Genomic DNA, 11,762 nt, shown 5'->3' with positions numbered 1-11,762 from the left:
GGAGTCATTTGTTGGTCCACATTGAAACTCTCACAGGTGAGGAGCCTCATTCTTGTGAAACTCGTGGAAAAGATGTATTTATTGTAATTCATTGCTGCACCAGCGGAATAATCACACATGGATGAACGATTGAGAGACATGTCATCCAGGAAGTCCAGCTTGATGCCAGAATCACCAGAAATCATCCAGTTTGATGGAAACGCAGTGTGATTCAGGAACAGTTCAGTCTGTGGTCTGTCACAATAAAAGTCAACTCTCAAGAAATGAAACTAAAAATGGGTTTTATTCTTTGCTGTTTCTTTTGTTGTTGACATGACTGAGTTGTAATTGAGCTTTTCACTCCATAAAAGTTCATGTGACACATGACTGCTGACATACTGTACATTACTGTGAAGAAATCCTCCTGTGAAATGTAGTCATTAGAAAAAACCATCATGGGGGGCGGGGGCGGGTGGGCGGGCGTTCCTGGCCTCGACCTTCATCAGGGGCTCCTGAGTGACAGGTGTGCAATGACATCCCTGGATCCCACTATCAAGTTGGGTGTGGTGGATGGAGGAGGCCATCCAAGTGGCCTCAATCACTGCACCCTTCAGTGGCTCGCCTCTCAGTCTTAACTGCACTTACTCATCTAACACGACCAAATACATACAACACACACATCTGGGGGGATTGACATGCCGTGTCGGGGGTGGGGCTGTTCAGGAAGACGGGACTGCTCGTCTGGCCTCACTTGCGACACGGTGTGGTTACTGCCCCTCAGTTTTGATTGCACCCCTCTGGTGGTGGTGACGGGGGGGAGGGGTGTTGTTTCCCCACAGGCCTGGGGTCTGGACTGGCTGTGGTTTGGGGGGCTGCTGGCTCTGGGGGGGTGCATACCTGTCTGCAGCGGTGGGGGTTGGGGGGGAGGGGTTGTGGCAGTTCTGGGTGGTGGAGGGGCCTGGATGTGGGGTTCGGTGTTCCTTTGCTTTTCCGGGGGGTCTCCCACAGGACATGACGGATGGATGACGCGGGAATGTGAGTGTGCTTGGGTTAGGGTTGGCTGACTGTGATGAGTGTGTGTGAGTGTATGTTTGTGTGTCTGTTGTGGGAGGGCTGGGCGGGGGAGGGCGGTGGGGGGGAGTAGGGTTGGTTAGGGATGGTGGGGTTGTGGGCAGGGAGGTGGTTGTGACTGGGGGTGGGGGAGTAAAGAGGAGGGGAGCGGGAGTCGGGGGTGGGGGAATGGGTGGTGGGAGGATGGGGGGTGGTGATGCCCTGGATCTCGGGGTATGTTCACTTGTTCACTTGTTTGTGTCTTTCACTTTCTGTTTCTTTCACTTCCTGTCCCCCTGTCAGGTCCAGGAATTTCATGTATCAACACTTAAAATAAACAAAATAAACAGATAAATTAAAAAAAAAAAGCATGTTAACAAGAGGAGCTTTACACTTCTAGGCTTCTCTTAGAAAAACAAATCTGTCGAGCACAGGACAGATTAAAAAAGAAGAAAAGAAAAAACCCATCTCTGCTGGATTTTTGATTTTCATGACTTACGAGCTAAGATTCCAGCAGAATGACTGAAAAGCAGTGAAAGTGTGGTGAGCTGAGCTCCGAGTTCCTGACACCAAATGAAGCTGAACTCCATCAGAGCTGTTCCCCTCAGAGGTGTAGCGAGCTGAGCAGCATCATGAAAGGCTGAGTGACTCCACATCCAGACTTTCAAAACTGGAGCTGCGCTAACTCCTGACACGACCAAACCACAACCCCAAGAACGACGGCTGCTCCCAGCAGTCACAGCATGGTGCCAGACAGACGTGTTTGTGGAAACTGCAAGAACTCAGAATGTTACCAGGAATATTCATCCCAGGTCAACATGTCTCATTTCTAGTCAAAACTCATCTTTTTTCAATTGAAAAAAGGTCTTTTTCAGCGTAAAGAGATTCGTTTTTACTGGAAAGGAGATATTAGGGTTCGGAACCAGACTGATAAGACCCAAAAAATCTGAATCACACAAAACATTCTTATTATTTTGACTTAATGCAGATCGAGTCTCATTTCTGAACACAGTGAAATGAAACAGTCGTGTAGAAATTCTGTAAACGAGACGTTTTTCAACAGTTGCATCGTGCAGAGAGAGGCTTTCTGTTTGCCTAAACTGGAGAGTCTGTGCTGCAGAGCCCCACTCTGTCCTGATCTGCACTCCTGCTCTCATGTGGCTCTCCCTCCGGCCTCTCCTCCTCGTCCTCCTCGCAGGGATGAAGTCCAGAGTCAGATGCTCTCAGCAGCATTCCTGGGAGGAGGGTCCGCCTCTGAGGAATGGCTCCATGAAGTGCAAATTCATTCTCCAGCTGAGCTTCATTCTGCAGCCTGGTTCATTCAGCAGCTCCAGCTCTGCAGCTAATTGGTCCGAGCCAGCAGGGCGGGAGGGGGCGGGCGGGGGCGGGCGGGGGAGCGGAGGAATCTTATGAATGAAAGCAGCCCGCTGACGTCAATGGGAGCGCTTGACGCAGCAGTCACGTGCGCAGTGAGGGGTGGCGGTATAAGAGCCGCGGCGCTGTCCGCGGTGCTGAAAACACGGGAGCCAGCAGAGCCGTCCCCGGAGAGGAGCGCTGTGACGGAGCCGGGAGCTGCACCCAGCGGGCGCCTCACACCCGGAGCAGCCGGAGCAGCGGGAGCAGCGGGAGCAGCGGGCGGAGGGCTCCGGGAACGACCCCCGGCAGGCGCCGTGACGTGACGAGCAGCGGAAGAGGAATCCCCCGCTCAGCTACAAGTAATGTCCCTCCTCTCAGACCTCAGACGGCTCCGTGAGCGCAGACCGGGGAGGACGTGGTCCCCGCTGGCCTCCTGCTCCTCGTGCTCAGCTCTAGTTCCCGGTGTGGAGAAGAACCAGCAGCTTTTTAAAGAGTGTTTTCTGCTCGAGTGACTGCATTGTTACCCGGACTGACCACATCTCTTTGTTTATGGGGGACAGTACCCCCCACCCCCACCCGACATACCACCCCTCCTGGCTTTAGTGCGTTTCTTCACAGTTCTCATTCACTGCCATCATCATCACCATTATCATCATCATCATCATCATCATGAGTCATTCCACCAGAAATACCTGGAGTGAGTTCAGTCAGGCTCAGGGTTGCCGTTGTTCCCAGGAGACCGTTGTGCAGAAGCGAGGCAGTGAGGATGACAGATGAACGTGTGCAGAGAGCTTCAGGGAAGCTGGAAGCTGTCTCTGCTGTGGTGCTGCCACCGGCCTCCTCTCCTCTCTGCAGGACAGTGTTTGGTCTGCTTCATGCATCAGACGTTTACACATTAACCTTCCAACGCTGCTGTCCGCTGCAGGATCATGGGAGGTTACCTACTCTGAAAAAACACTAAGTTTTCATGAAGATTTAATCTGTGTTTTTAAATCTCGCCCTGCGTCTGGAGGAGTGTTTTTAAGCTTTACAACTGGTGTGGTTGGGTGAGAACCCACCTGCAGCGGAGTGGCGTGGCGTCACGCAGCAGCAGCAGCAGGCTGGTGTGGCGGTGCAGATCTGGAGCAGGGAAACCATCCATCACAGTCCAAGAGTTCCAGGGGAGAAAAACCTGAATCCTGGTTTACAGATCATAATACTGGCTTTTTTCAACTTACGCTAAAAATAGAAAGAATATTTCAGAGATTACACTGAGAATGAAGAATGAAGGCAGAATTCAGAGAATTCGCTTTATTTTCTGTTGTATTTATAAAGCTTCAAATACATCAAAGTCATTACACAGGACCTTTAAAGAGAGATAAAACTATTAACAGGAAGATAAAGGAAAGAAAAAACTCCTCACCAGACTTTCTGTAGAACCAGACTCAGAGGAGAATTTTTACAGAAGGTGTAGAGTTCCTGGTCTTCTGTTTGGAGGTGAGAGGGTGGAAAGAGATCACGTGAACATAATTGTTGTATTTTACCTCCAAATTCTTTAGAAGAAATATTTGGGGTAAAAAATGAAATGAAATGCCTGGAAGGTGTTTGAAGACACCGTCTACTGCCTGTGTGGTGAGAACACCAGCCACAGCTCCACCTGTCTCGTGGTAGGCAGGCCCAGCTCCTGGGGTCACATTCAATCGGGTGGTTTTATCTTTGCGTGGCTGAAAGCTCCACCCAACATTTCTTTGAAAAGTGATCAGGATCCTAGCAGGTCCACGTCCTCCAGCGTTCCAGTCCAGAGGAACAACCTGAGGAGCTATAACTTTGACTCTCCGTCCTGTCTCTGTGTCTCGCAGGTGTTGTCCACCCCCCTGCACACTGCAGGGCCCGTTAGAGCGGCCATGTCTGCCTCCCACCATGCCTCAAGTGCCCGCTCAGTCCTGACAGTCCTCCTGACGGCAGCCTCCGTCCTGCTGGCCGCTCCAGACCCTCTCCGTCCCTCCGGAGAGGTGGACGCCCTCCACACAGATTCTCCTGCCAGGCTGCCGGGGAACACGGAGAGGAGGTACGAGGGGGGCCGGCCGGTCAGCCGGGGACAAGCCCAGGAAGAAGAAGAAGAAGAAGAAGAGCTCTTTAAAGACGTGGATCCAAAACAACTGGCTGCTGTTTTACTGGAGGCACTGAATCGCTCACAGGTTGAGAGCAGGAGGGAGGAAGAGGAGCATGAGGGGATGAAGGAGGGGGCAGAGGAGCAGGAAGCATACAGGGAGGTAGACTCCATGGCGAGATCAGAGCGGGACAGGGACGGCAGGCAGGAGCTGGAGCTGCTGATGGCTGCTCACGGAGACGAGGAGGAGGAGCGCAAGAAAGCTCTGGAAGAAGAGGAGAGGATGACCGAGAAGGTGACCAGTCGCACCATCAGCCAGACGGCCCAGAACCCGCCGGAACAACGCAGCACCGGCGAGGACGTGCAGGAGGAGGAGGAGGAGGAGCAGCTGAACCCCGAGGAGCTGAAGAGTCTGGAGACCATGATGAAGGAGTTTCCCCGGCTGAACACCGCCACCAAGAGGGAAGGAGATCCGGAGCCCGGCCAGAGGGAGAGCCGGGGCTACAGCAGCCACAACGACATCAACCCCGTCAGCAAGGCCGGCGAAGCGTCCAGGAAGAAGCTGAAGTGGCAGGAGGAGACTCAGAAGGCGCTGCACTTCCCACTCTTCAAAGGAGGAAACTTCATGGATGACTTTGAGGATGATCGTGACGGCAGCAATGCAGTTCAGGCCCCGCCTCCCTCACAGCAGGCGGACATGGAGGAGGCGCAACCTGAGGAGGAGGAGGAGGAGGAGGAGGAGGAGCTGAGTCCAGAAGAAGAGGAGGTCCGGGCCAAAGCAGAGCAGGAGGAGATGAGGAGGCAGGCGGCCGAGGCCCAGAGAGCCAAGCTGGAGGAGGAGAAGCTGGCCGACATCGCCTCCGACATGCTGCTGCGCTACATGGTCAAGCAGAACCACGGCGGCAGGAAGGACGGCGCGTCTCTGTCCAACGCCATGGAGGACAAGCGGTCGGACGAGCAGCAGGAGGCCACCGAGGAGGACGACCTGGACCCGCAGACCATCGACAAGCTGATCGAGATCTCCAGCAAGCTCCACCTGCCTGCCGACGACGTGGTGGACATCATCAGCGACGTGGAGAAGAAGAAGAAGAAAGACGTCCCGCCCGACGCGGCGCCGCGCTGGCAGCGACCCCTGCCCCCCCTGCCCTCCACCTTCTCCTCTGCTCCCCAGGCTCCAGCCAATCAGAACAGCCTCCCTGTTTCCAGGCAACCATTTCCAGCCGTCAAACTCCTTAAGTCTTGGTTCCAGGAGAGACTGCCGGCTGAACCAGAGGATCAGTGGAGCCGCCTCGATAAGCCTCTGAGCTCCAGCAACGACCTCTGGTCCAAACCTCACAAGCATTTCTCAGTTCAGAAGGACCTCCGGCCCAAATCCCCCACCCCGTTCTGGAACGGTTACCCCTTTTACCCCTACCCGTACCCTGCTTTCTACCCGAGGAGGCCCTACCCGTTCTACCCCGTCTACTACTCCCCGCCCCCCCGGGCTGAACCTCAGTACTACCCTCCTCAGCCTGCTCTGTCTGCCGGGAGCTTCTTGGGGAAGTCTGTGGGCGACGCTTACGGCTTCCCCCCGAAAAGACGCTACCAGGGCTGGGTCCAGCCCCGGCTCAGGAAGCCCCCCAGCGGCCTCCAGCCGAAGTCCTTCTACCCCCTCCCCCTGTATCCCCGGACATTTCAGCCCCTCCCCAAACCACGCCCCCCCTCCAGAGTGCCTGCGCTCCCCCCTCAGCACAGGCCGTTTTACTACCCCTCCCTGGCCAGGAACAGGGATTACTTGTTGTCTGGAAGGCAGGCGGACAGCAGCAGCAGCCGGGAGGATCTGGAGAAGTACATCCAGCAGCTCCTCATGAACAGACCGCAGATCACTGACTGAAGGGGGGGGTGCAGGAGGGGGGCACGATGGGAATGACTGGAGGAGGGAACTGTGAGGAGAGCAGAGAGTTTCTGTCATCATTTGCAGTGGCTCACGAAGCTTCGATTCCACTTGAACTCTTCCACAATTTGTCACATTACAGCCAGCATGAGCAGTTTATTGGGATTTTATGATATGTGCTCCAGTTTTCAGTTTTTAATTTATTAAAAAAAGAAAGGAAAAGTGAAATCGTGCAACATTTTCCTTCCACGCCATAATTAGGCAGCACATTGTGTTGGTCTGTCTCACAGAATCCCAGTAAAAACCGACCGAATGTGACAAAATGTGGAGAAAAAAAATCTAAACTTTACAAGCCACTGTTTTTGTTGATTTTAATTTTGGTTCATAGATTTTATTTTATTTAGTTATTTATTTATTTTCCTGTTTGGTTGTGTGTCATCTGGGCGAAGACATAACAGAGGAACAGTCTGACTCAGATCTCCACGTCCACGGCCCTGTGAAGGAGGGAAACGGCGTGACGGAGATCTGATCACGCTTCAGCCTCTCCGTGACAACATTCTCCGTTTGGACATTCAACGATGCCGACAGAGGAGGGCGCTGACACTTCCTGGTTCCTGTACATGTAGAGAGAACCAGACAAGTCGCATGCGAGGGTTTGACTGCCGACACGGGAAGGACATGAGTGAGAGTCTCTCAGGCGGAGGAGTTTGACTCAAATGGTCAGAAGCATGTGGACACCACCCAGGCTCCCCGTGGTCTCCCGTCCAGGTCCTGACCAGGTCCTACCCTGCTTTGCTTAACAAAACAAGCTGAAATTTTTGAAAAACCTTTTCATGTTTCCAGTTCTCTGTAACTGTGCTGTCTATTTGCTCTCTCTTTTAATCTGACTGCCTTTAAAGATGGAAGATATTGCGTTGAAGTGTGTCTGGTGAAGATCTAGAGATTCATGCTGATGCTGATTAGCTCGCAGGCTAACAGGTCACCCTTACAGCAAAGCGTCATTCAACAGTCCTTTCACACTGTTCTTTTGTTCTTTTGTAGATTTCACACTGTGTAAAGTCATTCTTGAATTAAACCATCTGGTGCGCTGCTTCTGGTCCTCGGGCCATATGTTTGACCCAGCTGCTATAATCTGTGGAAAATGGAAACAACATCCCAGACACATTTAGGAAAGCATTATTGCATTAATTAGTTAAGAATTAAAGAAGCAGTCAGTGGGAGAGCTGGTCGCTCTTCCCGTCGTCTGAAGGACCAGAGCCGTCCTCTAAATCCAGGGTGTCCACATACTTCTGTCCATGTCATGTATCAGCAGACCTCGTCTCATTCAGACCAGAGGTGTGATCATGTGACCGGCCTCACTCTCAACCTCTCCCTGCATCCATGTCATCCTGTAAAGCGAATGCGGTCTGACGCCGTCTGATTTCTACAGAACGCCGTTGGTTTGGGAGGATGAGACCAAAGCTCGGTAAACTGGGACATAATGCACTGAAAACCCGTTCCACACAAAGAGCCACGCTAACTCCACTGTAATGGCTCAGATGACTCATCCTTTTGCATAACTTCAATTACCTTGTTGCTATGGCGCCAAACCCGACCAAACGCCGCATGGCATTCTTTCACAGCCAGGGTCTTGAGAGGAGAGCGCCGTGGTGCAGGCACGCTCTCGCTCTGGTCGGAGAATCCCGCCCATTTTATATTTATGATCTCTGGACCTTGGAATAAATCTCACCTAAACAGGAAGGGATGGTTTGCATCAAACTAGTTTGTGTAGCACTCTGCAGGCTGATGTGAAGGTGTGTTGGTCGTGGGCTTCGGCTCCGTAACGGGAGCAGATGAGCACATGAAATACTCCTCATGTTCAAACAGAATTCCTCCTCGCTTGCATCTGACGACAACAACAACAAATCGGAGAGCCTGAGATTGTCTCCTGATCGCGTCTCTTCCCTCGACCTGTTGTCTGTCTCTACAGATGAAACGGGAGCAGATGTTGCCCTCTGCTTTGTTGCTGTTGTTGACCTTCGCAGCCTTCTGTTGCTAAGGGATGAGCAAACCCCAGCGTGTGTTACCGGGCCGAAACACGAGCACAGCATCGACAATCTCATTCAGAAAAATGAAGAACAGTCCACACGATGACAGAAGTCAGAAACAAGAGAGTTGTCAAACTGCAGGGTTGGATGTAAAAACAGAGCTTTTCCTGAGTTTTAACGGTTTGTTGCTTTTGGTCAGAGTCGAGGGGAAGTCGTGCCGTGAAGGGACTGAGTCTGCACGTTTATGTATACTACCATCGAAAAAAAAAAGCTTCTTTGAAGACGTACTAGCATCAATTACAAAAAATGTATGAAAAAAAGACTAAAAATGACAGAAACAATGCCGCCGCTGTGCCAGTCGTCGCTGGCGCCGCCGTGCTGTCCATGGTTTTTCTAGATGTACTCTGTTGTAACCATCACAATAAACATGCGTTTGCTGGATGATGCGCATGTGAATGACTACTTTTACATAACTAACAAATAAAGTTGAATATTTTTTTCACTGAGACGTTTCATTGTCGAGCCTGAAGCTGGAAGCCCTCTGAGGTTTGTGTGGAGAGAGAAACCCGGCGAGAGCTGCAGACGTCCCTGGATGGTTTTAATCCTGATCACTCCTCACAGTCACCTCGGATCGGTGGTCAGAACGTCCCGTCCCCCGCCAGAGGAGCCGGACAGGTGAGTCCACCAGTCCATCACAGGACCAGGACAGGCAGACACGCCTGTGGGGGGTTTACGGCCGCTGGATTCAAACCCACAACCTTCTCATACTGAGGTGAGCGGTCCACCGGGACACTGGGCAAATAAGCTGCTTTTCTTTTGTCATGAACATTTTTATTCAGCTCAGTATGCAGGATATATTCAGCCAAGGGGATGAAGACAAACGTTCTGCAAGTCTTCCTCTGAAACATTCTGAATGTAAACTTGAACTCAATACTGTCATCGACAGACGAACAAATCAGTCGCATTCACTGAGACCTCAAACCCTGCTGCCAGCACTGCAGCCTCAACCGAAAGACCAATATCCTGCTGGACAGCTCTAATGGCGTATTAATAAACACAACCAGAGACGGTCACAGCCAGCACCAACAGACAACCAGCATCAACTTACTGTACATTACGCTCAGCAGAGAGAAGTGCTCTCATTCATAGGAGGAGGAGGGTTCCCGAATGCACGAGCTGCTCCTATTGGCTGAGTCCGTCCACCGGCTGAGAATAAATAAAAATAGACAATAAATAAATATTTCATTGATGTATGAATGAATTAATTAATTGGTTAATTAAACGGACAGGAAGTTCCAATATTCAGATTTAAAGAAATCTAAACAAACCTAAAAAAATCTGAAAAACTTTGAACCAAGATTCTTGGGGGTGCTCTGTCAACCACAGGGGGAGTCCCAGCATCACACACACACGCGCGCGCGCGCAACACGTGCGGGCGCCGCCGTGCAGCTGGCTCGGGCTGGCGTCTCAGGCCGGCCGCCGGTGATTCAGCACCACGGCAGGTGGACAGCTCCGGGATGCGTTCAGGGTAGCCACGACACTAAATCATATTGGTATGGTATGCGCGTGCCACGGCGCCGGTGCGAGGCGGAAACCACGGAGTCTGGATCACCTGCGTTCCTCTTTAGGGCCGCTTTACCGACAGGCAGGCACGTGCAACAAGAATTAAATCAGTCTCGGAGGAGCTATGGCTGTCCCAGGGGAGCTGCAGTGTGTGTGTGTGTGTGTGTGTGTGTGTGTGTGTGTGTGTGTGTGTGTGTGTGTGTGTGTGTGTGTGTGTGTGTGTGTGTGTGTGTGTGTGTGTGTGTGTGTGTTCTTAAACTGAAGTCCTCTGCTGTACATGCTCTCATGTTGTCACACAACATCCTCCTCAGTCCAGAGGCGTCCTGGTCCAACAGGGAGGAGGGAAAATATGGAAGAACAGGGTGTGAGGAAGAGGAGGAGAGCGCTGGGGGGGGGGGGGGGGGGGGGGGGGAGTGCAGCTCTGCCCACAGAGAGGAGCAGTGATTCATGGAGTCACGTGGAGAAGGCTGGGTGACTCATCCAGCAACATCATCATACAGCACTGCAGAGCACAAACACACACACACACACACACACACACACACACACACACACACACACACACACACACACACACACACACACACAGATCCACGCTTTTCAAAGTTTTCTGGAGCACTGAAGCATCCTGAAGCCACGAGGCTCAGAGAGCCTGCAGGAGGCGTGATGGACGTTATCCTGGATTTAGTTTTCTCATCGTTCCCACGAACACGCCACGTATTCTACTGATGGGAAGCGATACGTTATTTACTCCTCCTGCTCTCATGTGAGTCTGAATGACTTTAAACCCAGGATCCAGCGGATCCCTCTGCGGACGCACAGTTTTTGTGACCACATCTTGTGGGTGTGCTGAACACACATGCAGCCAAGCGATGGATGCCAACTTTTAATCAAGAGTGACTCTGTGAAGCCATCAGGCGGAACATCCATCTTCATAATCAAGGTCTGAATACTAAGAAGACATCCAGATGGTGATAAATATGAGGATGGAGGTGGAGGAGGTAGCCGGCCCTCTCATCCCTGCCAACACCACTGGAAATATCTCCAAGAATGCTGTTAAGGGAAAGCGAAAAATCAGCGGTGGTTGTCTCATGCTAGCTGTTGCCAAAGCTGTCTGTCCCTGGGAGAGGGATCCCTCCATACTGTGGTTCTCCCCAAGATTTCTTCTTCTCCCACTGGGTTTTTGGAGTTTTTTCTTGCTGGATGTGAGGGTCTAAGGCGGTGGTTGCTTCGTTTTGTCTCGTCACTGTGAATTTGACATATTAACATTATGTTTATTCACTGTTTTTATTTTTACCAACCAATGTAACATCTTGAAGCCTCTGAGGCAGCTGTTGTTGTGATACTGGGCTATACAAAAATACATTGATTGATTGATTGATTGGGTTAGTCAAGAGGGAGGTGATTGGCTGTAATGTTGGAGGAGGGAGGTGATTGGCTGTGCAGTTGGAGGAGGGAGGTGATTGGCTGTGCAGTTGTAGAGACACTCAGCTGGCTACAGACAGTGACATTGTGCTCACCAGAGTCAGTCTGAACCTGCTGTCACACATGGACTCCTCACATGTATGAAGTGGACAGAAAAGTGATGATAATATTCTGGTTTTGATTGCATCCGATAAGTGTTTCTTTGTGTTAAACTATATTCACCCTGGCTGAAACTCCAAAGGGTCTTTTTTCATGTGGACTTTGTCTTTCTGCCGTTTTCATGATCGCTGAGTCTCCGAGGGTTCGGTGTCCGTTATGTGGAACCATTGAAAAAACAAAGACCACTCACTGGAAAGCAGCACATTTTATCAGGAATCTCTACCTCTGCAGTGCCTTCACC

The 11,762-nt window shown here is 51.5% G+C and overlaps 1 protein-coding gene across 1 annotated transcript; it reads left to right on the top strand.

The window, feature by feature from the left end:
- The first annotated feature begins 4,268 nt into the window (after positions 1–4,268).
- On the top strand, positions 4,269–6,347 carry vgf (VGF nerve growth factor inducible). The gene has a single exon (XM_030088365.1). The coding sequence runs from the start codon at positions 4,269–4,271 to the stop codon at positions 6,345–6,347; it is 2,079 nt and encodes a 692-aa protein (XP_029944225.1).
- Positions 6,348–11,762: the final 5,415 nt, after the last annotated feature.

Source organism: Salarias fasciatus, chromosome 3 (assembly GCF_902148845.1).
Source record: "Salarias fasciatus chromosome 3, fSalaFa1.1, whole genome shotgun sequence".
NCBI lineage: Eukaryota > Metazoa > Chordata > Actinopteri > Blenniiformes > Blenniidae > Salarias > Salarias fasciatus.
Note: the sequence above shows the minus strand (reverse complement) of the source record. Positions and strands in the feature narration are given on the sequence as shown.

Bases quoted from the DNA above. Each gene is read 5' to 3' on its own strand.
- vgf (XM_030088365.1), top strand. From the start codon at position 4,269: ATGTCTGCCTCCCACCATGCCTCAAGTGCCCGCTCAGTCCTGACAGTC.